The 27,824-nt window shown below is 42.1% G+C and overlaps 1 protein-coding gene across 2 annotated transcripts; it reads left to right on the forward strand.

The window, feature by feature from the left end:
* The first annotated feature begins 1,915 nt into the window (after positions 1-1,915).
* On the forward strand, positions 1,916-27,824 carry Sema4f (ssemaphorin 4F). Of its 2 annotated transcripts, XM_076832854.2 has the most exons (14): positions 1,916-2,087; positions 4,305-4,456; positions 5,022-5,081; positions 5,299-5,397; positions 9,839-9,932; positions 19,424-19,543; positions 19,642-19,793; positions 20,411-20,589; positions 20,795-20,942; positions 21,022-21,244; positions 21,371-21,480; positions 21,594-21,754; positions 25,406-25,464; positions 25,712-27,824. In XM_076832854.2, exons 1-14 carry the CDS (start codon positions 1,943-1,945, stop codon positions 26,320-26,322), a joined length of 2,313 nt encoding a protein of 770 aa, XP_076688969.2. In that variant the 5' UTR covers positions 1,916-1,942; the 3' UTR covers positions 26,323-27,824. The 2 variants fall into 2 exon arrangements, with proteins under 2 accessions (XP_076688969.2, XP_076688968.2); XM_076832853.2 differs by lacking the exons at positions 4,305-4,456; positions 5,022-5,081; positions 5,299-5,397; positions 9,839-9,932.

The following is a 27,824-nucleotide window of genomic DNA, read 5'->3' on the forward strand; positions in this document are numbered from 1 at the left end:
AAAAAAGATTTTTGGAAAAAATCAAAAGACTGAAAAATCAACACCTAACTCATTGTCAGAAAAGGAACTAAGATTGTTGTGAAGCACCTAAAGAGAGGTATATACTGGTGCCAGAGGAAGAAACTCAAGGAAGGTCCCCCTGTGTTAAGGTTTGCATTAGGAAAGGTTTCAGAAAGATCTAAGGTACTAATCTTAAGAATATGATTTTTTAGAATAAGCAATTTGCATTCAAGAACCATGTCTTACATCATATCTCTAGTACCTATCAAAATGTCTACTACATAATAGACCCTCAAACTTTCAAATGAATAAACTAAAACTTGTGCTTTAGGAATATTATTCTGACAGCAATCTGGAAGGGGAGAGAATGGAGAAAAGGTTGTTTTTTACTTTTCACAAGTTTTAGTTTATTTTTAATTGATATATAATTGTTCAAGTTTGTGGGGTGTAATGTGGTGTTTTGACACATGTATACAGTGTATAACGATCAAATCAGAGCAAATAGCATCTTAAAATGAAACTATTTCACAGTCCAGGTGAATGATGATGAAGTCCTAAATGATAAATGATAATGGAAGGAAAAGGACAGATTTATTTATAATCAGAATTACCAAGATATGGGGCTGCATACATATGGGTGTGGTAGCCAGTCTCCATGGCTGAAATCCTCATATTCACCCTTGTAAAGTCCCCCTCCCATGGTACATCAGGGGTGATCTGTGTGACCAACTGAATATGGCAGAAGCGATCACATATTAATTACTTCTAAGGCTAAGTCATAAAATACAGTGTGGTTTTTTTCTTGCTTTTTTTGATCACTTGCTTTGAGGAAGCCATCCATGTTGTGAGGACATTCAAGCAAACCCACAAAATCTATGTGAAGAACAACTTCCAACATCCAGCACCAATTTGCCAAGCATGGAAGTAAGCCATCTTGGAAGTGGATTTCCAGCCCCAGTGAAGCCTTTAAATGACTGGAGCCCCATCTGCAGAGATACATATTTGTTTTTTGTTTAAAGCTACCAAATCCTGAAACTGAATTTGTTATATTTGTTATGCAGCCTAGATAACTAATGCAAAGGGGATGAAAGGAGGAAGCAATAAATACTATAAATTAGAGGCTATAAGTTAAAGGACTAAGTGCTTGAAGGAGGAACTGGGATTAGGATGTAGGGGATAGCAAGTTATGGTCAGGACCTATATTTGCCTTGTATGTAGGATATCCAAGTGAGCAGTTTTTGTCCCTCAATCTTAAAGTTCTACTCATTTTTGAAGGCTCAGTTCAAATGTCACCTCTTCTGTAAAACCTTTCTGCTTTTCTCTGGCCAAAAAAATCTACATCCCCTTTGGGGCACCTTACTACAGCAAATATGCATAATTTTGTATTGCAATTACCTATTTTCCGTTGTTTGTTTACATTTGGGAGCTCCATTACGACCCTGACCTAGTTAAGGATAAGGACTGTGATTTTTAGTGTTTTGTTTTTTGTGTGTGTGTGTGTCGCTGTATCTCTGTGTTGGTGGTTGTGTAATAATTCTGAGAAACTTGACGGTTGTATCCATTTACCCATGTATTTTCCCTACAGTTATGGACATTTGGGTTTGTGGATTGACTGGAGCAAACTCGCTACCGGAGGTCCTGAAGTGACACCTCCAGCCTGCTTCAGAGGTAGAACTCCCACCTATACCTGGGTCTGGCTTCACCTCTGCCTGGGATGAACCTCTCCTCCTCAGTCCCTCCTCTACTCAACTACGATTGGCTGGAGAAAGGAAAAAGGCCCGACATTGGTTCCTTTTAGATGGGCGGAGCCGGGCTGGGTTTCGTCTCGCGCCTCAGGCCGAGCCGGGCCGAGAGGACCCGAGTGAGGCCGAGACCAGCGGCCCAGTGGCCCGGAGCCGAGGCGGCTGGACGCGCCCCACCCTGCAGCCAGGCGGAGCCAAAGATGCTGGCCTCTGCCTCGCGGCCCCGCCCGGGCCCAGGGCCACCTCGGGTCTTACCCTTGCCACTGTTCCTGCTGGCGATGTTGAGCGGCACCGTATCCGGCCGCGTCTCACGCTCTGTGCCCAGGACCTCGCTTCCCATCTCTGGTAAGGTGCGGACGCCTTCGTCCTCAGTCCTTTGCGCCGCGCGCAGCCCTTGCCCGCACTTGTTCACACCCTCCCGCTTCCTATCCTGGAGAGCAGCACCACGGCCCCCTCAACGCCTTGCACCGTGCCCCCGCAGCGCCTAAGCCCCTCAGGGACCCAGACAAGACCCTGGCACTCTACTGTTTCACCCTAGCCCTAGCCCGGGTCTCGCGCCTCGGCATCCACGACACACCCAGGTTGCTCCCTCAGACCCTTATTTCCAGGACCGCTAGATAGGTCAATCCCTTACCGTGCAGAGGAGGATACTGAGGCCCTAGGTGGGCTTGAGAGTTGATCAGGGTTGTCCATTTAGAAGTTCCTTCTCCCTTATTCCCCTAGTCCCCGTACCTGTGTCCAACACTCCAGTTTGAAACCCATTCCATTCCCAGGCCTTTCATTCTTTCATTCTAATTCAACCACTCCCTGGATCCCCAGCTCAGCATTTACATCTTCTGAACTTCATTTCCCTGTGATCAGTTCAATGCACCCTCTGCTATCAAGCCTCTTACCCAGCTCACCACCTCAGTCTTCCAAACTCAGTCCCTTCTCATCTCTGACACTAGCTCCCATTTTTCCATGAATCAGATTCACTTTAACCCCCTAACTCCCTGAACCTTCTGTGCTCCCTCTGGCCATTCCCTGCATCGACTGTTGGAAACCATTTTATCAGTTGACAGTAAAGTTTTGCTTAAATGATTTTGGAAGTCTTCAGAAGGAAAAAAGAAGAGCGGATCAGGTCCTTGGAAAAGATGTGAAAGAAGCCAGGGGATAGATACCACAAGGTTAAAAGTGGTCATTCACATTTTAGAGACTCTGTTGAGGTGGGCATGAGTGTGATATGGACCTTTGTTTTCTTCTCAGTGGGTATGGAGGCAGACAGAACCAGTAAAACCAAGAGTACCCTTGGCAAAAGCTTACAACTGGGTAACAGTAATTTAGAGTCTAAACTCAGGTCAGAAACATATAGGGATGCTTGAATCTCCAGGGCAAAGTTGTGGTCAGAGCCTGGGGTTTCAGTTGTGCTGGAACAATAGCTAAAAAGTAAGTTGAGGTTGCCAGGCTGAATGGATGTCCAGAAATCCAGAGATGTCTAGAAGGTAAGGTGAAGCAGAGCAGGGAAAACAAAGGAGGTTGGGTAATTCAGAACTTATACTAAGCATGAGAGAGCAGGAAGAATACAGCACAGAAATAAGCACCAGTGGAACAGTGGATGGGTGGGGCTCACCTCAGCACAGCTAGGAATGAATGGGTTGATGGCTAGTTATCACCATGAGGACACCGGACCAGCTGAAACTTATAGAGCAGAGTTGTATAGGGATAGGATCCTCAGAATTAGATTAAGCTAAGAAGGTAAACACATATGAAGTTATTTTTAAAATGAGTTTTGAATGCTGAAAGAGGTTAGATTTGGCCAAAGCAGAATGCAGCCATAAAGAAGAGAGGGACTATTTGTTAAATGTGTAGTACATGCCAGGTGCTTCCACATATGTTATCTCACATAATTCTCCCAACAATCCTGGATGGTGTTGTTTACAGATGAGGAAAATGATGCTCAGAGAGGGCAAGTAATGTATTCAGGATCATATAGTAAGTGGAAGAGCCACATTTAAATCCAAACTGGTCCATTTCTGAAACACATAATTTTTCCCACTACACTAAACTATACCTTTTTAAGTGAAATGGGGTGAGGGAAGGTCAAGGAAGGTGGCTGAGAGAGGAGGTAGACTCCGAATGTATTGGTAAAAGAGTAAAACATTTATAAATAAAAAGTAGTTACTATTAAGCAGGATTCAAAAATAAAACCCCACAAGTTAGAATAGGTATAAGTACTATCTCTGGATTTCTGGACATCCATTCATACTATTTGGTATATTTTCAAATTAGGGATCACATTGATATGAATAGAAATCACAGACTTAATATTTATGCTGTTATTTATATTTTTATGGAAAAAGCATACTTGACTGGATTGCATGCTAAATATTCTGACATCATCAGTTGTCTTGGGGTAGTGTAGATGGTCGACCTGTCAAAGTGCTGTTTTTTCCCTGATAGCTGCCATATAAATGGTATTTTGGGAGAAAAGAAAAATTGGCCTTTTGGCTTTGCTGTAGTAGATCCAACCCTTACAAAGCAATGGCTGATATCATTCTTCCCTTTCCCCTTCCCTTTCTGCAGAGGCTGACTCCTATCTCACCCGGTTTGCTGTTCCTCATATATACAATTACTCTGTTCTGCTTGTGGATCCTGATTCCCACACACTTTATGTTGGTGCCCGGGACACCATCTTCGCTTTATCCCTGCCTTTCTCAGGGGAAAGATCTCGCAGGGTGAGTGATGAGACTGGGGAGGTCTCCAGGCCCTATAGCATGTGGTTAGAGCCATAGTTTTATGGAATGTGGGTGGGGGAGTTTTATAATAACTCAAGATGTAACAGTGGTGATACTAGAAGGGAGGGATTATCCACTATCTTAGCCAAGTGATAGGGATAGGGTTGTGATGTCTAGGGAGGCTATGGGAGAGATTCAGGGTGATGGGGAGGAGGCCACAGTGTCTGGGTTTTAGGGAAACAGCTTCCAAACTTTTTTGATCACACATTAGTACTATATTGTTACTGGTACACAAGTGTGTACTTAAAGAAACTTTCCTTGAAATAGTATTGGCTCTTGTATATGTGTGATACATTGGATAGATTCTATTTCATTAAAACAATGTTGGTTGTGATTTCACAATTGATTAATTTCTTACTAATGGGTGGGAACCTTCCATTAATAAATTGAAAAACAGTGCTCTAGGAGATGTCAGAAGTTCACAAATTGATGGAGGTTGTCAAACTGATCTCAAGGGAGTTTGGGGTGGGGGACCTGGGGAAAATGGTCACTACTCCTTTCTCAGATTGACTGGATGGTGCCTGAGGCTCACAGACATAACTGTAGGAAGAAAGGCAAGAAAGAGGTAGGTGTAACTAAATTCAGGCTCTGTCCTGAGAGTCCTTGAGCACTTGGCCCATCCCTGAGTTGGTGTCAGGCCCCTGGAGTTCTCTCATCCCAGGCAGGGATGCCGATACCATCACCCATCATCCCTGATCCCCAAATTGCATCTAACTTTCTTGATCCTACCTTACCCTTCCTTGTACCTGCTGCTTCTGATTCTAACCATCTCTAACCCCCAGGATGAATGTCACAATTTTGTCCAGATTCTCGCCATTGTCAATGCCTCTCATCTCCTCACTTGTGGCACCTTCGCTTTTGATCCGAAGTGCGGGGTTATTGTGAGTGACAGGGGTGGGAGGAGAGGGAGAGGGAGCCTGCACCAATGTGAGTTATGTGGGGGTGGTGGGTAGGAGGATGGGAAGGGTTTTCTGTGAGTGTCAAGTGGGGAATGGTTAAAACAAATACTGTGCATGATAAGCATTGGGATAAGGGGTGTCCTCACAGGGTGGAGCCTGTGTCAGCTACTGAGGGAGGGTAAAAGAAGAAGGGAGACAGGGAAGTTTTCTATAGAGGGTGAGGTATGAGATGCAGTGAGATGGTAAATGAAGTTAGGGATGCTGGCTGGGCTGGGGAGAGCCAGATCCAAGAGAGCCTTTAGAAAGCAGAAAATTAGGTTTCTGTTGCCCTATGAATATTTTGGCCAGGCACCTTGGGCCTGTTTCTTAATCAGTGTAACCCATGCCTCCTTCTTCCTTCTATAGCATGTGATTGTTTCTTGCCCCCTTCCCTTCCCTCCACTGTCAACCTCATTCTGTGTAGGCTATGACTTTCAGCTTTTATACCTTCTGATGTCACTGCCCACTAATGTGATGCCCAGTACTCTGGCCTTCAGGGTGGATACTCTGTCAACCACATTTTCTTCTGGATCCTGTTCATTGCTGCTGAAAACCTGGGCTTCATTACCCTCAATCCTAGGCAATCTTGGGACACATGTACACCCAATGACATCTAGTCTAGACCCTGCCCTGTTCCTGGGATAGTAATTGTTTTTGAACTTTCAGCTTTCTACATCAGTTAAACATTGTTAGCACAGTCCTCTAGCACCACACATTTGTGCCTAGGTCTTAGGTGAGTAAAAAACCTCACATGTCTTTTGTATTCTGTTTAGTATAACAACTCCCTTTCTTGATCCTGATCCTTAACTGTGGATCTTAACTGCCCTGTTCTGTAGTTTGCTGTGATCCAGTAATCCACCTGGATCAAGTCAGTATGTATTTCCAAATGCCTCTTTGTTACATACCAGCCTCATATATTGGGCTTAGAATGTTATAATTGCATATGCTTCATGTTCCAGTCCCTTTGGTTACCCTTGGGGTTAGTTGAACTTAGGTTAAGTCCTTTCGCATAAAGTAGCTGATAGGTTCCTTACAAAGGTCTGGATAGTTCTCTCATCCTGGGAAGGTTTCTCATTTCAGGTTGATGTTGAAAATCTTTACATCTCATTAGGTAATGTTGAGGGTCTACTTTCCTTCAGTTCTCATCAAGCTTGAAGTAGTAGTGGTACTGATATACATCTAGATAAGATATCTAGATGGAGAATGTTCTGGACATATCTGTTAGGATTGGTGTGACTTTGATCCCTAACCATTCTTGAGGAATATCAGCAATGAAGAGTGAAGCCAGGGTTCTGTATTCTGCACTCTTACCAATCTGGCTCTTTCCTCTGTATCCTCTTATCTAACAGACTCATCAAATTCTTTGATCAAAACTCATTTATAGGAGAAAGAGATTAGCTTAACCCTTCAAGCCACACCCTGAGCCTTATCCTGCTACCCAGCAAACTCACTCTCCTTGACCAAGTTCTGGCTTTATCCTTAGCGCTGAATGGCTCATGTCCTAGACAGATGGCATTGAAATTATGTATAATTTTCTGAGGGTTTTGCTCTTTACACAACAACTTGCTCAGAATTGATCATGGAGAAATGAAGGTTCTTAAAAAAAGGAAGTTTAAGCACTGTATCTACCAGCTCCAACTTTCCTTCATTGCCAGCTTATCAGATGGTAGAGGGAACATAGTTTAATTTGATTTGTTGAAGGAACTTCAGCGGTTACCAGAGAAAAATTTTAGCTTCTAACAATAATGATGACCATTGCGTCCAGTATCTATGTAGGCTTGTCACTACTTTATATTCTTGTTTAATTTTTTGTCACCACATCATGATATTTAGGTGTTATTTGTTTCCATTTTGTAAGTAAGGGAAGAGTTCAGAGAAGTTTAAGTCCCATATCTAAGATTATATAGCTAGCAGAGGCAGAACCAAAATTGAAACCTAGGTTTGTCTGGTTCTGCTCTACTGTCCTGTCCTACTAGTTCAGCCCACAGCCCCAAAGACCTTATCTGGCTTCCGTTTCTTGTGGCATTTGACATGTTTGGTGTATCAGGAGCTATCTTTCTCATCTTTTTTATTTACCTACCATTTGGGTGAGGTCCTTTATATGCCTTCTATCCACCTCGACCAAGACCAAAGAACTAGTTCTAACTTCAGTGCTTTCATGAGAACCTTTCTATCCAGCCATGGCTTACAGTTTGAGGGACTTGCTTCCATCACAACTGATTTTGAGAGACTGTGCTAACTGACACCATGATGATGCAGCACATAATCTATATGTTCTATATGATCTATTTCTCTATATTCTGCAGAGAATATATTAGAAAGGTCTTGCCCTTTTCACACTCCAGTTGAAGGTTATTTTGACCATAGAATAATCACAATATTTCTAGTTAATAGGAAGCTCACTTTCTCAAAGACTAGATGACATGATGATGCCATGAGGGGGCTAGTTTTGACACATTGAGTTGTAAAGGGTTGATAAGCAATCTCTGTGAGAAAGTCTAGCAGTCAAATGAAAACATGAACTAGGGTTTGGAAGACATCAGACCTGGAGAGTTGGAGGAATGATTTCATAGAAAGACTGGAAATACAAGAATGAATGAGACCTTTGAAAGATATGTAAAAAGGATTATGGATAGATTCTTGGAATATACATGTAGAGGCTCAAAAAGAAGGAGCTGAGAAGTGACAATTAGATAGGAGAAAGGACTCCAGGAAGATAGAGTTTCAAGGGCCAAGGAATAGAATATTTCAAGAAGGAGAATGAATCGTAAGTAACAAATGGTATGTGATGACTGAAGAGAATGAGAACTGAGAAGAGACTCATCTTTTTAGTCTTCGGTAAAATGTGAGGGAGCAGTTTTAGGCATAAAGATGAGACAACATAATTTGTTTTCTAGGAATAATAGGTGATTTGGTTTGGCTAGAACAAAGATCATTTTGAGAAGCAGTGGAAAATAAATAGGTTGGACTAGAATTTGTACTCCAGGCAATGGTGAGCCTTTTTGTCTTCCTTTTCTCCAAAATCTACTATCCAGTCAGTGGCTGATACTTTGGAAGATTAATCTGGGGTGGATATATAGATAAACTGGGGATGGGACCAGAGAGCATGGAGAAAGGAGGGCACTGCTATCATTCAGGTGAGAGGGAAGAAGGCAGCTGCAAGCAGCAGGTATTTACCACATTTCCAGAGTGCCCAAACACCTTGATATCACCAAACTTGTTACCTTTTTCTTCAGGGGAAGATGTTCCCACTGCCATACAAGTGGAGCACTTGTGCCTCTGTGGGGTCTTCAATCCATTAGGCTCTTTGGACCCAATATCTCCTATTTTGGACACCCCAGACATCTCATTTTAGTAGGCCCTCTTCAAGAGTGTCTCGATTAAATAAAATCTTGTTTGCATCTACAGAAAAGAGATGAGGAATCTGAATGGGCTGGTAGTATACTAAGCTTGGGAGATATATATCTATGTTACTCTTTGATTAAATTCTGTTAATTCTGTTATTCTACATCACAGTAATTAAGCCATAGCCACACCATTTTGTGAGCTACTGATAGCATACCTGGCATTTCTGTGCTGTAACTTTGATTCCCAGTCAGCCACAGTTGACTTCCCTCTCAGTCCTAGGTTGAAATCATCTGCAATTTCCATTTTTAGATTTTTTTTTTTTGAAGGATTTCTTAGTGCTGGATGCTAGACTAAGGTAGCTTCTGACTGGCCCTGGTGGAACTCTTTGGTCTCTTGCCTCCCACCCAGGTCAGTCCTTAGAGGATGGTACTGCCTTTAAAATCCTTGAATTCTCCATCTTAGCTTCAGGTCATTCTTCAATGACCTTATAGATTCCCTTCTCCTCTTGGATGTATGGCTCTGGCACTGTCTTTCATCTTTGCGGTAGTAGAAGGAGGATGCTCCTTTTTTTTTCCCTAGGCCTTGGGCTTTAGTTTGTCCTCTGTCAGCCTGCACTTTTATTTGCCTTTCCTAAGGGCTCCAGCCCTGAAGAGACCTGCTTTCTTCTCTGGTCCTCTTTGTCCTGTAGCATGTTCTCTAGCTAGTTGCAGACTCTACAGTTCAGCAGCATTTCAGAGGAAAGACCCATATCCAGCTTGTTGCATTTTTTTAGGGCCATCCCAGGTAGGCCTTCATCAGGGCATATAAGGTGTGGCTATTGAGAAAAGAGGACTAACTTGTGAAAAAGGGGTAACAGAGACGGTAAATGAAGAAATGGGGCAGGGAAATCAGGAATAGTGACTTAGTGTGGGGATGATAGTAGAAGGAATGGGAGGTGAAGGGGAATTGGCTTTTCTTTCATCTGACCATCTTTGTACTTCTCACTATGAACCTTCCCTGTGACCCCTAAACCAATTGCCCCCCTTCTGGTCTGTAGGATGTGTCCAGTTTCCAGCAGGTTGAAAGACTTGAGAGTGGCCGGGGGAAATGTCCTTTTGAGCCAGCTCAGCGGTCAGCAGCTGTAATGGCTGGTGAGTGGGGAGAGACAAGAACCTGTGATTTCTTGCTCTAATTGCCTCCTTCCCCACCCCTGCTGTTGGAATTTCTGTGTCCTTTCTTTCCTTGGAATGTCTATTATTCCCATGTATTTTTTTTAGCCTTTCCTGTTCTTCCCTGAGTGCCTGTGACCACCTGCTTTTTCCCACAGGGTATTATTTCCCCTAAGTTCTCTCCAGAGAATATTTCCTCTGCTTCTCTATGTGAGTGTTTCCTCTGTTAATGTCACTTTCTTCTCCTGTAGTATTTATTTTTTTGTTTATATAAGAGAAATATACTACAATGCATATTGTAATAAATTTGGAAAAAAATACATAAAGAAGAAAATAAATCTAGAATAGCACTGTCTAAAAATCTTTATATGATGACGGAAATATTCTGGATCTGCACTGTGCAATTCAGTAACCACTTGCTATTGTGGCTGTTGAGCCCTTGAGATGTGATTAGTGTGATCGAAGGAAATAATTTTAAGTTTTATTTAATTTAATGTAAGTGGCCCCATGTGCCCCAGTGGCTACTGTATTAATACAGTTCTAGAATATCTCTACTTAGAAAACCACTGTTAGTATTTTAGGATATTTGCTTCTAGCTATTTATTTATTTATTTAGGGTACTGGGGATTGAACTCAGGGGCACTCAACCACTGAGCCAATCCTTAGCCCTACTTTTTGTATTTTATTTAGAGACAGAGTCTCACTGAGTTGCTTGGTGCCTCACTTTTGCTGAGGCTGGCTTTGGACTCACGATCCTTCTGCCTCACTTCCTGAGCCTCTGGGATTACAGGAGTGCGCCACCATGCCTGGCACGTCTAGCCTTTTAAATGTGTGTGTACATCCATATATACTTATGTGCTTACATTTGCTGTCTAGTGCTTTGTTGTTTGGAGGAATCAGCAATGATTGTGAAATAAATTCCTGTGGGTGCTTTCTTTGAACAATACATCTACAGTTGCTCAAGTGTGGAAGTCATTCTGGAAAAATGATTGTCTAATTCTTTGGTAGCTAGAGAGCAAATTGTTTTTGTCTTACAAGACCTGTATTTGCGGTCAGACCATCCCACATCCACCTTTCAAATTCGGGGAAAACCCAGCTGTTTTCTTCTGATTGTATAAAATAAGCAATTCCATGGAAATTTTATAGTACTTTTAAATGTTTTACCCCATGGATATAATTTTGAATTTTATTGTGTGAATTTATACCATAGATACATACCATACATAATATAAAAATTCTTTGTAGAGAGACTTTTAATGACATCAATACTCACTCCCTGAGCATACCATAAATTAAACAATTCCAAATTGTTTATAAATTGTTTTATTTAGATTATTTGAAGTTTTTTCTATTCTCCATATTGCTGTAGTAAACATTATTGTACACATTTTTTTTTGTCCTCATTTTAGATCATTTCCTTAAGATGTCTAGAAATGGATTACTACAGCAAAGGGTGTGAACATTTTATGGCTCATTATCTGTTGCTAATTGAGTTTTTAGAAACGGTGTACCAATTTACACCCTAAGCCAGCAATGTATGAGAGTGTTTTGTTTTCTCACATAAATTTCACTGTAATGTATTGTTGCCATTTAAAAAAAAACTTTGTTAATTTGGTACTAAAATGGCACATTGTTTTAATTGGTATTTCTTTGAATATTAGTAAAGTTGAACATCTTTGTGTTTTAGGACTTTTTTAAAATTTATTTTTTGACAATCCTCTGTTCTTGGGCCAATTAAGAGACTATTAATGTCCTACACTTCTTTTTGTGATTATATGTTTTATCCTTTTTTGGTTAAAGTAAGGGGTGCTTTACCATTGAATTGCATTCCCAGCCCTTTTTATTTTTTATTTTGAGACAAGGTGTCACTAAGTTTCTTAGGGCCTTAAGTTGCTGGGGTTAGCCTCGAACTTGTGATCCTCCTGACTCAGCTTCCTGAGTTGCTGGGATTATAGGCATGTGCCTGGCTCAGTCCGTCTTCATTTAGAGAGCAGATAAAATTTTTTCTTACTAAAAAATTCTCCCCCCAATTTCACTCTTTGCTATATTTGGAATTTATTTTGATGAAAGGTATGAGATGGGCAACTAAATTAATTTTTTCCTATCTAGTAATAGTTAAATCAGTTACTTAGCATCATTCATCATATTAATTTTTCTTTCTTCATTGACTTTTTGTCAACTTTATCATAAAATTAATTTTTACAGTATTTGTGTAAAACAAAAATTAGAATGCAGGATCTAATGATGAAGTTTTTTTCTTATGTGTGACTTCATTTTTAGGAAATGTATTAAAAGCTATACAGATGAAATCATTCTTTAATCATTCAGTTAATGACTTTCCTTTTCAGGAAAAAAACTTTTAAAAGTGAGCATAAAGTATTTCAATTGCTTGGCTTGGTGACACATGCCTGTAATTCCAGAGGCTCAGGAGGCTGAGGCAGAGGATCATGAGTTCAAAGCCAGACTCAGCAACAGCGAGGCACTGAGCAGCTCAGTGAGACCCTGTCTCTGCATAAAATACAAAATAGGGCTGAGGATGTAGCTCAGTGGTTGAGTGCCCCTGAGTTCAATCCTCACCCCGTCCCCCAAAAAGTATACCAACATTATCAAGATTATCATCATTTACTCTTAAAATTGATGAGGACTTGTTTATCCTTACACATGTTTGAATAAAACAATACTTTTCTTGGCTTTTTGTCAGCATCTTTGGCAAAACTCTGAGCCAGCCATTGGTATCATTAAGAAAGATTTCTTGAGTTTCAGTCATTGTAAATGTCTCTTGATTCTGCAGAATTGTTAATTAGCATAAATGACTTTGAAATGCAATAATCTAAAGTAATCAGTTAACATACTCTATTTCAAGCAATAATCTTTAAGCATGTGCAAACCTCTACAAATAATTTCTTTTCAGCCGCTCAGTGAATTTGTATTAGGATGTGGTTTAAGAAGACTAATTTCATAAATAAAATCATTGTGTGACAAAGTGGAAAGAGCACTTTCAAGAAGGTTTCAAGTTATTTTTATTTTTTTTCCAGATGATAAAATTCAGCATTGCTCAAAGGAAGAAAAAAACACAGGAAAACAATTCAGATTTGTTTTTTAGCTGTTAATTGACAGAGGTGATCAGAATTCACTTTCTAGTTTAGAACCACCATCTCCAGTTAACATAGGAACTCTGTCTCTAGTTGCCTCAGATCTAAATCATAGTCAATACCAATATTATAAATTTTCATCTGTGGTTCTTATTTTACAGGGATATCATTTAAAAATTTTCTTGGTTTACATAAGAACCAATATTCACTTGGGGCTTTTAGCATTGATCCACTGTGCCCTTCTGTTTTGAAAATGGCACTGTAGAAACTTGTGAAAACAGTATGTAAGGACTAGAACCAAATTTCCCAGTTAAAAATCTATAAAAATATCCTTAAACATAAAAGAGATATTTTGAAATGAAAAGAAAGAACTTTTAATAATTAAAGTATTTTTAGAATATAATAACAGAAGTATTTTCTTAAATTATAAAAATTACAATGTGCATTGTAGAAAATTAGAAAACAGAAATGTTATAAAGAAGAAAGTAAAATTTTTATTTGTAGTTCTATCATCACAAGGTAATCAATATTATTATTTTGAAGTGTAATGAGGATTTTCTTTAACTGTTTATGTTTATTTAACTGTCTATGGGTATTTATAAGTAAAATATAATTATGCATATTTCATTTGGTATTATTAATACTGAGCATTTTCTCATAGTAGTTATATTATTATTCAAAACATGATTTTTAGTAATTGTGTACATTTCTATCAGATTAATGTGGATAATTTAATTATTTCCATATAAGTATACATTCAAGTTTTAAAATCAGTTATTACTTTTATAAATAGTGTCACAAGTCAGACGAATTAGTGAATGCTTATAATCTTAGCTACTTGGGAGGCTGAGGCAAGAGGATATACCTCATTGTTAAGAGTACTCTAGGTTCAGTCCCCAGTACAGGGAAAAGCTACAACATAAATCTTTTTATATAAGTTTCATGTTAATTCTTTACATGAATCTAATTAATTGCATATGAGTCAACCTAAGAAATGGAGTTGCTATGTCAGGGAGTGTAAAGATTTTTTTATCAGTAGATTTGGATAAATTATTCTCAGTCCCACCAGTAGTAATAAGAGAGCCTGCTTCATCGCAACCTTGTCAGTCCCAAATATTATAGTGAACAAACATACAAAGAGACAGTGCCCTCCTCCAAAGTCCAATTTAATGTGTATTTTAATTGGTATTTCTACTAGTGATGTTGAACAATTTTTCATGTGTTTATTGGTACTTATATTTCTTTTGGGAAAAGCCTTATAAATCTATATTTCCAATATGACATTAATTTATACTACACCTAGATAAAAGTAGCAAAACGATCTTTATTTGCACTATTCAAATTTATAAAATTTTTTAACAGTAACATCCACATTAGCCTGAAATCACAAATATTTTGACAGTAACATTCACGCTAGCCTAAAACCAATCTTGAGTCCTTTTCAGTCTCCTTGGTGGATTCTTTGTCTTCTGCTCATTCTTTAAATGTAGGGGTTCCTCAGGCTACCATCCAAGAGCTTCTTCTCACTCTAAATAGTTGTGATCTCAGCCAGGCATGTGGCTTCTTTTTCTATTCCATTCAAATGCCTGTCCAGTCTGTATGTGTTTCCCAGGTCCTGAAGATATAGAGCACATACCCAGCTACTTTTCAGATGCCTCTGCTTGGATATCCTGCAGGAATCTCAATATTATCATGCTCCAAACTCAGCTTGTCATTTTTATTCACCTTCTCCAAACCTGGTGTTCCACCTACATTCCCTCCTCTGAGTGCTTAGTGTCATTGGATATCAGCAAGGTTAGTAGTCATTCATATTTGGTCTTCCCTTACCAAAGGGAACAAATTGGGCTTTCATCAAGATGAGCAGAAAAGCTCAAAAGCTTTTGCTTTTTTCCTTGGGAACTCATCCTGTGATTTTTATCCACTGCTTTCAGACACTGCATCTTGTGATAATGCATCTGCCAAGGAGCACTACAAATGTTCCAAATGCACTGGCTGCTGCCAGTGTTTTGGGTCCAAGCCTACCTCTTAAATGCATGTATATCTGCCCCAAGATTGGCATTCATACACTGAAACAAGACAGTTAATAGAAATCCATCACAGCCAATAGAGGGAAAAGAAGAGTAAACACTGTAACTCCAAATGGCTAATTATGTCCTACTAATAGGCTGTTAGGAAAAAAGAAGAGGGTAGCCAGCTGGCCTAGTCCTTACATAAGGAAATGGAGAATATTAGAGTAGGAGGTAACTATTCTGAAAAGCATCCGACCACAAGAAGAAAAGGAAATGGAAAAAGCAAGGCTAGGGCATGTTTACAATCTTTTAAAAACCAATGAACATATACTTCCTATTGCTAATCTCCTTAATTTCCATCAGAATGGAAATTAAAACCCCCATAGTATAGTGAAAAATTCACTGCCATAACACACCCCTTGGCCTTTCAGTATTGGGTTAGTAGCACAGTGTAAGAATCTGTTTCACACATAATTATGATTTTCTTTGGCTGTGATTCTTCATATTCTGGGGTGTTAATTCTTTATATTACTAAAATGAAAATATCTTAATTTTGGGGTTATAAAAATAGAAGATACTCACTACAAAAAACATTCAGTGAATAAAAAAAAAAGTATAGAGAGAACAAAAATTACTTCCAATTCCATTAGTCAGAAACAAAGCATCATTAACACAGTAGAGTTACAGCTCCTTCAACAATCTTTCCTATTCCTGCAGGCATATATGCATATTTTAAAAAATAGAAATAGTGCTGAATTAGCTGCACATGGTGGTGAATGTCTGTAATCCCAGCAACTCAGGAGGATTGCAAGTTGAGGGACAGCCTCAGCAACTTAGTGAGTCCCTAAGCAATTTAGCAAAACCTTGTCTCAGTATAAAAATTAAAAAGTGCTGGGGATGTGGCTCAGTGTTAATGCTCCCTAGATTCAATCTCCAGTACCTAAATAAGTAAACAAACAAACAAACAAATAAATAAATAAATAGGGCTGAATTTTCTTATCCCCAGTAGTTTTTTTCCCTAACAAGCTTTTCCACTGAACTCAATTTCAGACATCACTCTCTTTTACCCATCATCATTTGCCAATAGCTAGACATGTACTAATGTTTACTGACTTAATCCGTTCAGCAATCATTTACCAAACAATTGCACATTAAAAGATATTTTATTATATGAACATTGCAATTTAGTTGCTTTGGAATTGAGTTTGTCTTGGAGGCTCTTGGGCCTGCAATGTCCTGAGTCCTCCTCTGGACTCCTGTCCTCATGACTGTGGTATTTGCTTACACCTGTAGCTGATAACACCCTTCTCTGGGTTAGTGAGTGTGAAGAACTGTGACAAGCCCCCTGGTATTCCTGGAGCATCTGGAGCCCTGCTATTTCCTCCTGACTTGTCTGATCCCTTATCCTGTGCCTGAGTATCAATGACCCCCTGCTATTCCACCCTGAGTGATTGTGTTCTCTTCTGCATTTCTAGGTTCCACTATTGCTGATTCCTCCACTGATCTCTTTAAACCTTGGGACCCTTTTCCACCATCCACTGCTGGGTCTTTGCATAGTTTCCTGTGGTCCTTTACTTTTTCCAGAATAATGATTGTTTTTCCTCAACCTTATATCCTAAGCCATGCTCCCTAAATATTCATAACTGTCTCCTGTAGTTCATCTCCTTTCAGTCTCAAGGTATCTATGACACAGTTTTGATGAGAGTTTGGCTTTTTACGAATTTTGTGTAATATTTAATCTAGGGGCGTTTACCACTGAGCCACTTCCCAGGTCTTTTTTATTTTTGTTTTTTTTTTGAGATGCAGTCTTGGTAAGTTACTTAGGGCCTTGCAAGTTTCTGAGGCTGAGGTTAACCCCTAACTTGTGATCCTCCTGCTTCAGCCTTTAGAATTGCTGGGATTACAGGTGTGTGCTACCATATCTGATGTTTAGAGAAAATTTTAATCCAAGCTTTTCTGTATCCACATTTTCCCTCCTTGAAAATACGAGGATTGGTTTATTTGCTGCTCTATTTGCTGCCAGGACCTATGACCAATATTTGGTTTTTATTTCCAGAAATTCTCTGAAAGATAATGGGTTGTCATTTTATAGCTCCCACTCTTCTTCTGGCAAGTCAAGCATATGGCCCTTTGAGTTTCATAAGGAGATATAACTAACATACTGAATAACTGCCATGTGTCACACCCTTGCTAGGGCTCTGTAATTATCTCATCTAATCCTCAGCATTTACTTTTATCTCTATTCTAAATTTGAGGAACCTGAGGTTGAGGGAAGTTCATTTGTATCATACTACAAATATATATTCAGGGTTTCAAGCCAAGTCTTCCTGGCCCTGAAACACTTGGATTCTTTCCACACTTTAAATGATGGAACAATTGCCCCTTCCTAACCCTTCCCCATGTTTTCCACCCTTCTCTGCTGCCCTCAGAAGCTTCCTGGCCATTTTTTGCTCTAGAGTTTTCAAGACTGGTTATCCTACCAGTGCCTGTGGCACACAGCTTCTCTGGAGCATCTCCAAGATGGTTTCGCTTTCCTCCATGTGGTTCTACTCTCTTCTATTTCCGGAAGCCAGTGAGCTCAAGCCTTCATGGTCCTTTCTGAGATTTTTGTGCACCAGCTTCCAGTACACAGCCTCTTTTTTTTTTTATTAAAAACTTTTATTGGTACGTTGTAATTATACATAATAGTGGGATTCATTATGCCATATTTATACATGCACGTAACAAAATCTGATCAATCTCATTCCTGGTATCTTCCCTTTTCTTTCCCTTCCTCCTCCCCCTGATCTGATTGCCCTACACTATTGATATTCTTTCTGTTATTATTGTTGTTTTAATTAGTGCATTATAATAATACATACACCCACACCCACACATTCATGGTGGGATTCATTGTGGTACATTCATACACATCAGCCTCTTTTGCTTTCTCCTGCTTCTTCAGTCTCCTGACCTTGCTTTATTTTTCTTCCTGGCTCTTACCTTTGTGTCATTCATGCTGTGACTTAAGCAGGATGTGTGATGACTCCCAAGTTGCTGACTCTGGCCCTGTTTCCCAGATCCTTCTTATTCATTGCCTTCTGGAATCTCTGACCCATGTCCTGAAGCTACTTAACCCTTAGTCTGTCCAACAGCTGAACTCACTTTCTCTCTACCTTTCCCCATCATGGGCCTTCTCCTGTCATTTCCTGGCTTGGTTAATAATAGGGTAAAGCCCATGGTAGAAGAGACTCTTCACAATTGGTGCCCGTCTCTACCCCTCCAGCTTAATTTCTGCTCACTTGCCCTGCATGACAGCTCCCTCTGGGCTTTAGCCGCCAGTGTCCCATGTCCCCAAACGTGGTTTTCCTCTTTGCTGCTTGTGAAGACCTCCTTCTACTGACAAATTTCTCATTCTTCAGAGATGCTACTCCTTTAGGGGTAGAGGTAGCTGGATCCACTCTATTAGTTCAAGCCTCCTGGTGTCTTGACTCTAGGCAGGTGTCCGTGACCTGCTGCTGCCCTGATTCAGTTTTCTTTCGGCTTGTGTTTGAGTCCTTTGCAGTGTTACTAGAGGTGGCTATAGTTCTTTCCCACTCAGTGCACAGAGCTGCACCTCCCTCCTGTCCCAGAGTGTCTTGGATTTCTCTCTTCTTCCATACCCACCATTTGTGTGATGCCTCTGCCCCTCTTCTGTGCAGGAGGGAGGACCCCATTCCTCTGTTGCTTCTCCAGCTGTTTGTGAAACCTCCATTCGTCTTCTGGGCTAGTGTTCTCAAAGGAGGCCTGAATCACTTGCATCAGAATAATTGATTGCTTGTTTTTGAAATGCAGGTTTTGGGGATGCACCCCTGCCTCCACCTTTGAATGAGAATGCTGGGTCCAGGGACCTGCATTTTTATCAAGTCCCCTAGCAATTCTAGTATAATCTATATTTGTGACCCGATCTAGGGCAGTACACACCCATCGATGTTCAGAAAGAATACTAGTTTCCTTAGACTTGACCACGGTGGAAAACTGACGTAAGACTGGAATGTGCTACCAAGCCAATGCCCCTCCTGGAGAGTCACAATATAGTTAGTTAGCATATTGTAGCAGCACAAAACTGCCCAAACAAACCTGGTTTCCACAGGAGAGGCCTTCATTCTCGCTTTGTGCAAGTGGACACTCCAGCAGTTTCCCTTAACCCTGGTTTCCTTACTGTCCCAAGAGGTTTATTTCTATGTTTACTGGTAATCAGGGGATTCCTGTGATGTACTCAGTGGTGTCTGGCACTTAGTGGGCGCTCAGTTCTGAAAGTTGCTGCCCTGCTTTATTCCCTGCTCTGCCTGTGACCACTTTTGCTTCCCTCAGTAAGTCTTTGATGCCTTGTCTCCTCCCTGTCGCCCTGCAGGGGGCGTCCTCTATGCTGCCACCGTGAAAAACTACTTGGGGACGGAGCCGATTATCTCTCGGGCTGTGGGTCGTGCTGAGGACTGGATTCGCACAGAGACCTTGCCATCCTGGCTTAACGGTGGGGAGAGGGGAAGGGGAGCCCTGGGGCACAGACTGGGTGGAGATTGGGTGATCCTAGCTGTGTCTGTGAGGATCTGAGGCCACTGGTCTCCCCAGCCCCCGCCTTTGTCGCAGCGGTGGCCTTGAGCCCAGCCGAGTGGGGGGATGAAGATGGAGACGACGAAATCTACTTCTTCTTTACTGAGACTACCCGAGCATTTGACTCATACGAGCGCATTAAGGTCCCGCGGGTGGCCCGTGTGTGTGCGGTGAGACCCCCATCCCAGCTGTCTGTTTGGTGTCTCCTGCTTTCTTCCTATCTTTTTCTCTCAGGGCCTTTGCATCTCTCCTCTGTCTCATGTTTTTCTCTGCCTTGATTTTTTTTTCCCCCCCTTGGGAGCTTGAAGAGTGTGGGGGAGGGTCCCTGCCTCTTTCACCTCCACAATTATCCTTGTGACATAGGAGGTGGACATGTGTAGAGGTTAAAGGCATGAACTGGTAGCACACAGACTTGGGTTCAATCCTGCTTTTCCACTTACTGCCTCTGTGACCCTGGGTAGGACCTTTATCATCTTTGACACTCCTCTGTAGAGTGAGGATAATAACAGTGTTGACCTGTAAGGGTTAATCTGAAGGCTAAACAAGGTACTTTATAAACTGTACTTTATAAGTACACAATTGACTTCATCACTGTCATTATAATTGTGACCTCATCCATCTTTGTATCTCATTGTCCTCACAGTTCCTCTGTCTGTCCTTGCATTTTTGTGTCTCCCCATCTGTCTGTGGCTACCCTGAAGTCAGGGAGGAAACTTGGGTTGATCTTCACACTTCCTGCCCAGTATTAGTCTTCTAAAGAGAATTTACCATGTGCTTGTCACTCCAGGGAGACCTTGGGGGCCGGAAGACCCTCCAGCAGAGGTGGACGACATTTCTGAAAGCTGACCTACTGTGTCCTGGGCCAGAGCATGGCCGGGCCTCCAGTGTCCTGCAGGACATGGCTGTGCTTCGACCTGAGCCTGGAGCAGGGACCCCTATCTTTTATGGCATCTTTTCCTTCCAGTGGTGAGAAGGAGAGTTACAGGGTGGGAGATTTGTGGGGTTGTTGCAGTGTCAGTGCTGTCCTCTCAGAGGGGTGGACTCTTCCCCACTGGCTGTGTGGCTCCCCACATATTTCCTCCAAGAGAGGAGGTCTTTTCTTTCGACAAGGGATGAGTTGCTGTCCCTCAGCTCTCCCCAGATATTTGGTTCCAACCTGTGACTCTTTCAGGGAAGGGGCTGCAATCTCTGCTGTCTGTGCCTTCCGACCACAAGACATTCGGACAGTGCTGGATGGCCCCTTCAGAGAGCTAAAGCATGACTGCAGTAGGGGACAGCCTGTCATGGACAATGATGTGCCCCAGCCCAGACCTGGAGAGGTGAGGGGGAGGGGGCAGGTCTTCATCACAGGCCTGAATTAAAGAGCAAGAGGCGCCCTAAGCCCTGTGTTTCCTCTAGTGCATCACCAACAACATGAAGTTCCAGCAGTTTGACTCATCACTCTCCCTTCCTGACCGTGTGCTCACCTTCATCCGAGACCACCCACTCATGGATAGGCCAGTGTCTCCAGGTGACGTCCACCCTCTGCTGGTCACTACGGATACAGCCTATCTTAGAGTCGTGGCCCACAGGGTGGCCAGCCTCTCAGGGAAAGAGTATGATGTGCTCTACCTGGGGACAGGTACATTGAACAGTCAAGCATGTTACATACTCCCATCCCCCAGAAGGTCTCCTAATACATACGGGCATCAGAACCCCATGCACAGAGACAGTTATGCCATTATTCTTGATCCTTGCTGCCTCCCAGAGGATGGACACCTCCACCGAGCAGTGCGTATTGGAGCCCAGCTCAGTGTCCTTGAAGATCTGGCCTTGTTCCCAGAGCCTCAGCCCATTGAGAACATGAAATTGTACCATGTGAGTTGTAGATTTTTGGGGAATCTGGTGGAGAGACATTTGAGTCTAGAGCCAGTTATGTGACCCTTAGATCTGGGAGATTCAACATTCCCCTTCCTATTCCCTTTCTGTAGGGTTGGCTCCTGATTGGCTCCAGTACTGAGGTAATACAAGTGAACACAACCAATTGTGACCGTCTCCAGAGCTGCTCAGAGTGCATCCTGGCCCAGGACCCTGTCTGTGCCTGGAGTTTCCAGCTAGATGCATGTGTGGTCCATGCTGGGGAGCACCGAGGGTAAGTGTAGCTGGACTGGTCTCTTGTCTCTTGTCCCAGAACTCTGTCCCATCCATATGTCTGTTTGTTTCTCAGTCTGCTAATGCTATCCTGTCGCTCTGTGTATTTCTCTTCTTTTGTGTCCATCTGTCAGCTCATACTGATTCATCTGTCTGTTCATCAGGTGCTGTCTCATCAATGTCTTTGCCTCTGTGCTAGACCTGTGCTGATAGTGGCAGTGAGTCTAAGTTAGTCAAATGACAGTCAATGACACTCCATATCAGACAGTGGGACTGAATCCATCTCTGGTAGATGCTTCTCAGTTTTCATCTTATAGGGGCTCTCAGAGGTGTTTTCACAGTCTCCCACTCCCTCCTTCCTTGAAATTCTCTCTTCTCTTGCCTTCTGTGACTCTGTGTTCTCCTGCTACCCTATTGATTCCTTTCTCATCTAGCTGCTGAGTATTGATATTCCTCAGGGCTAAGTCCTGGAACCCTTCTCTTTACACTTCAACATTCTCTCTAGGTGATATCAGTGCCATCTGAGTGCTAATGCTGACCACAAATGTGTCTCTAGCTGAGACACACTCCCTATCCAGCTGCCTACCTGATGTTCCCCTTGGATTCTTCACATAAGCAACTCAACACTTAACAAGTCTGAGATTGTATTGTTGTTTTCCTTTTTCCCCTCACATGCTCCTTCTCTGGTCCTTATCTTGATTAACTGACCCCCTTTCTTCCAGGTTTTCAAGCCAGACTTTGCCTGCATTATATTGCAATTTGTATTAATTCTAGCCCCCAAACCTATCCTAGGTCCACCTTCTCCCCTTCACCTCTGCTGCTACCACCCTGGTGTAAGCTCATTACTTCTTAACTGGACTGCTCTAATAACCTCCTGATTGATCTTCTCTTGCTCATGTTGTGCTCCTATCATTCACTTGCCATTTAGCAATTAACTTAAAATTACACATCATATTTTGGAAGAAAATCCCTGACGCTGTTTGTGTTCATCCTAAATATTTCAACGTAGATCTCTACCAGATAAGGACTCTCTTTAAAATACTTTATTGTAGTAATTTTCAAACATATTCAAAAGTAGAGACTAATAGTTTCCATGTATTTATCCCTCCGCTTCAAAACCATCAACTCCTAGTCAATCTTGCTTTAATCAACACTCTCACTTTCTACCTATTGTTTTGAAGCAAACCTTAGACATCCTGGAACTTCATCTATAAATCTTTCTTCATGTATCTCTCACCTAGAAAGATTCTTTTAAAAAGATAATCATTATATTATATTGGATATCACCATTATCATACCAAAAATTTAATTTCTTAAGTGTCATTAAATATCTAGTCAATGTTTTAATTTCCCCAGCTAAATACATTTAAAAAATAACCCAAGTTGGAGTTTAGGTAATGTCTATCAAAATTGATATATATATATATATATATATATATATATATATATATATATTTTTTTTTTTTTTTTTTTTTTTTGCAGATGGACAGAATGCCTTTATTTTATTTATTTCTATGTGGTGCTGAGAATCGAACCTAGTACCTCACGCATGCTAGGCAAGCACTCTGCCATTTGAGCTACAGCCGCAACCCTGGTTTATATGTTTTTTAAGTGTTTTTAAATCTTTAATTGAGATATTAATGAGTATTTTTGGTCAATTCTTTGGAGCATGCATTTTTCTGACCTTGAGATTTCTCTGCTTGAAGCCTTGTTACTTTACAGTCTATTTCTGTATCCCAGAACCTCAAGTGTGAATAGAATCATAGCATATTATAGAACCTTGATATTCTGTAGAACCACAATATTACAAATCCTTTAGAAGTAAATAGATTAATTACAAATGTCAAAAGATCATGAAACTTTAAAATGATAACTGACATATAGTCAGTGTATTCATAAAATTTAATTTTGTTTTTCTGATATTCATTTTTAATTGTAAGTGTAAAATCTTGTGCGATCTCTTAATCAGGCTTGACATTTTGCCAGTTGAGGACATAAAGTAATTCTAGGAGGGCAGGATTGTCCTGCTTTGCTTTCTTTTTTCTTAGTATGATGGATTGAACCCAGAAGTGCTTAATCACTTATCCATATCCCCACTCCTTTTTTCATTTTTTATTTTGAGACAGGATCTCACTAAGTTGCTTAGGGCCTTGCTAAGTTTCTCAGGCTGCCTTTGAACTTGGGATCCTCCTTCCTCAGCTTCCCGAGTTGCTGGGATTACAGGCATGTACCATCAGGCCTGGCAGTTTTGCATTTTCAATCAAGAACTGTGACCTGGTCTTTTAGTTTCTTTTGGGAAAACTTTAAATGTCTAGAGAAAAGAAAATGGTTTATTCTTTCCTTTCTTGTTGTAATGTTTATTAAAATAAGAATTTCACTGGCCTTAGGTGTCCTTTGTATTTGAGCCTCAAAGGTTCTCTTTGGGGTATATGTGAGTTTGGAGGGTGTAAGAGGAGGAGCATGGGGTGTTTTTATATGCCAGTGTCCTAGTTTGATATTTTTGAACATTCTGCCCATCATATCAGTTCACACAAAAGAGAAAAAAAACGGACTGTGATGTTCCTGTGGTTACAGCTATACATATGGTCTTCCAGTATTTCCTACTTACTATTAGACTCAACAGCCAGCCTTGTTTTACCCTGGAAATTTGCGTTCATTCATACCACTCTTGAGCTTATTTCAGGGACTTTAATTTATACTGAAGGAATTCACACTCAAATGGAGTCTGCCTCTAGTCTAGGCTTTCAGGTGTTCAGCCTTTTTACCTGGCCTTCACTGACAGCCTTAGTAGAGATCTCATTGGTATCCATAGCTCTGAAAGTGATGCCATAGAGCTCAGCAGTGAGTGGTCCATCTTGCCATCACTGTCCACCCACATCGTGGAAATACCAGATTGTGTTGTTTGAAACATCAGGGCCAATATATATTAACAGCTGTTGGAGAAAGTGAGTTCCTCCATAGACAAGCTACTTTATGAAATTAAAAGTCATCTCATCCTCACAGGATTTTGATTAGCATTTACAGAAAAGAAATTTGCTGTTTTTCTAAAAGAAAAAGAGAAAAAAAAAAAAACAACTCTAGTTTGTGTGTGTGTTTGTGTGTGTGTGTCTCCCGAAAAAAATCTTGTGGTTGTGGACAATCAGGTCCATTTTTTAGAAGATTATTGTTTCTTTTTTCTTTTTGCAGTACTAGGAGATGAATCCAGGGGTACTCTACCACAGAGTTATATCCCCAACTTTTTTTACTTTTTTGTTTTAAGACAGGATCTCACTAAGTTGCTGAGGCTGGACTTGAACTTGTGATTCTCCTACTGCAGCCTCCAGAGTCGCTGAGATTATAGATATGCACTACTGTGCCTGGCATTTTTGTTGTTGGTATTGTGTTGGAGATCAAATATTCTCATTTGTTTTAAAGCTCACCCACAAAACACCTTTCTAGCAGACCATGGGCTTCTAGAAATATATGTTGAATTTGATATGGCAGATATCATGAGGAATATGAGGTATTGGGGAAAATTTAGGTGATAAATTCTAATTCTAGGGGTGATTTATTTGATAATAGAAATGTAATCTGTGTGTGAATGTACTATGGTACTGAGGAGAGTAGAAGAGAATGCTGCCAATGGATTTACCAAGTATTCTCTTCTCTGTAGGTTGGTCCAAGACATAGAGTCGGCGGATGTTTCTTCTTTGTGTCCGAAAGAGCCTGGAGGTCTGTATGGTTTATGAAAACTGTGGGTGGAGTGGCTAAAAAGGATTTAAAAGTTGTCCATTTTATACCTACTTTAAAATTTGGATCCTGGAAGACACGGCGGCCAGTGTCCCAGGGCCTTACCCTTTCTGGGCATCCCCTTTTCAGCTTTGTCCCCATCTCATGTCTGATATCACCCCACATTTCTCTCTCCTGTACCCCCAGACTATAGCTTCATCACCTTTGTGCCTGTGCTGTCTCTCTGCAGAACACCCCGTAGTGTTTGAAGTTCCCGTGGCTACAGCTGCACATGTGGTCTTGCCATGTTCCCCCAGCTCAGCATGGGCATCCTGTGTGTGGCACCAGCCCAGTGGAGTGACTGCACTCACCCCCCGGCGGGATGGGCTAGAGGTGGTGGTGACCCCAGGGGCTATGGGTGCTTATGCCTGTGAATGTCAGGAGGGTGGGGCAGCCCGTGTGGTTGCGGCTTACAGTTTGGTATGGGGCAGCCAACAAGCCCCTGCAAGCCAGGCCCGCACAGTGGGGGCTGGACTGGTTGGCTTCTTCCTGGGGGTTCTTGCAGCATCCCTGACTCTCCTCCTGATTGGTCGGCATCAGCAACGACGGCGACAGAGGGAACTTCTGGCTAGAGACAAGGTGGGCTTGGACCTGGGGGCCCCACCATCTGGGACCACAAGCTACAGCCAAGACCCTCCCTCTCCTTCTCCTGAAGATGAACGGCTGCCTCTGGCCCTGGCCAAGAGGGGCAGTGGCTTTGGTGGCTTCCCTCCACCCTTCCTGCTTGATCCTTGCCCGAGCCCAGCCCACGTTCGGCTAACTGGGGCTCCTCTAGCCACATGTGATGAAACATCCATCTAGAGCCAGGCAGGTGACCACTAATGCATGAATGACCACTGAAACAAAGTGATCACTGAGACCAGGGTCACTGGGCCTGGAAGACCACCCTGGCCTCCTACTGTTCTTTGAGTGATCACCTAGATTTCAGTGTCTGCCCTCTCCAGGCCTTGACGGACTTGGGGAAGGGTCTTTGCCTCGTTTGTGATTCCCATGAAAAATCAGAACTGCTCTCTGCAGGGAATCCAGCTTCCCCTCCCCACCTCTGAGCCTTTGTAACCCTTCGGCCCTGACCTCCTATCTTGAGCCCATTAGGTTTGGAGAGGGGTTCAGAGCAGAGACTGCTCTGGGTGGGCCTGGCCAGAAGGAAGAGCCGTGGAGGTGGGTAGGGCTAATGTGCACTGACTCCTCAGGGTGGTTCTGCTGATTCTCCAGTTTAGTGATTTTCTGTGGGGAGTGCATGATCCCCATGCATCAACATGAAACCTCTGCCCTGAGATTCTTCCTGTCCCATTTTCCCTTCCATGAAAGAGTAGGTGTAAATACATTGGTATTCATAGGAGACATGGCCACGTGTGCATGAATGACTGGGCCGATGCTTAGGTGTTTTAGGGGTGGGGGTAGAGGAGGGAAGGTTGGAATGGGTCATTGCCTGCAGAACTTACACCCTGTAGCCAGTCAGGAAATGGCTTTCCTTCCCAAAAGGAAACTAAACACTGCCCTTCTCCCCACTTCCCTACAACCCTTCTATAAAGTTGGGTAGAGAAAAGCTCCTGAAGTGACCTTCTAGGCAGGAAGGGCAGCGGTACATGTGACCCCATCCTTCTCTTTGGTTTTGCCTTCTGGCTGCCACCACTGCCATGCCACAGCTGCTCTTTCCCTGGCTGCAGTGTAGACTGAAGCCCCTTTCCTTTACTCCCAGTAAAAATGAACTTAACAACATTCTAAATATTAGGGGATGACAAAAGGGGGAACAGTCACAGGACATGTAAGCAGCTTAAAGATAGGGGTGCATCAATGACTTTACTCAGGGTGATACCATTGCCACAAAGCAGGAGTCACCCACTGGGGCCTGTGGACTCCCTAATATTATATGCAAAATGTCGTCTGTACTGTGTGTCTGTATTTTTCTGGGGGAGGTTTTATGGATTTCATCAGATTCTCAAGGCCTTAATAAAGTTAAAGGACCACTGCCTGCGGTGACCACTCTTGGGCCAAGCCAAGCGGGTGCCACTCTGTGGCAGCTCCTCCTGGCCTTGCCCTGCTGCCTGTGGCCAGTCCCTGGACTTATTGCTCCTGGAAGCCTGTTTATCCTGTCCATGGAAGCTGGGTTCTGTGCACATTTGAAGAGACTGTCAACTCTGACCAAATACCCAGACCTCTTCCTGCTTCACAACTCCTGCGTGCTCTAGGCTTCTCCTGCTCAGTCCTGGTCTTGGCCTGTGTATGTGCCTCATTCATCCCTGGTGAGGGATCCCCTGAAGCTCCAGTGAATGATCCTGCCCTTACCAGTTTTCTGCTCTGTT

This window comes from Callospermophilus lateralis, chromosome 14 (assembly GCF_048772815.1).
Source record: "Callospermophilus lateralis isolate mCalLat2 chromosome 14, mCalLat2.hap1, whole genome shotgun sequence".
NCBI lineage: Eukaryota > Metazoa > Chordata > Mammalia > Rodentia > Sciuridae > Callospermophilus > Callospermophilus lateralis.

Coding starts and splice junctions, on each gene's coding strand:
- Sema4f (XM_076832854.2), top strand. CDS start 1,943: ATGCTGGCCTCTGCCTCGCGGCCCCGCCCGGGCCCAGGGCCACCTCGG. Junction 2,088..4,304: donor GACCTCGCTTCCCATCTCTG/GTAAGGTGCGGA, acceptor CCCTTTCTGCAG/AGGCTGACTCCTATCTCACC. Junction 5,082..5,298: donor GGAAGAAAGGCAAGAAAGAG/GTAGGTGTAACT, acceptor TCTAACCCCCAG/GATGAATGTCACAATTTTGT.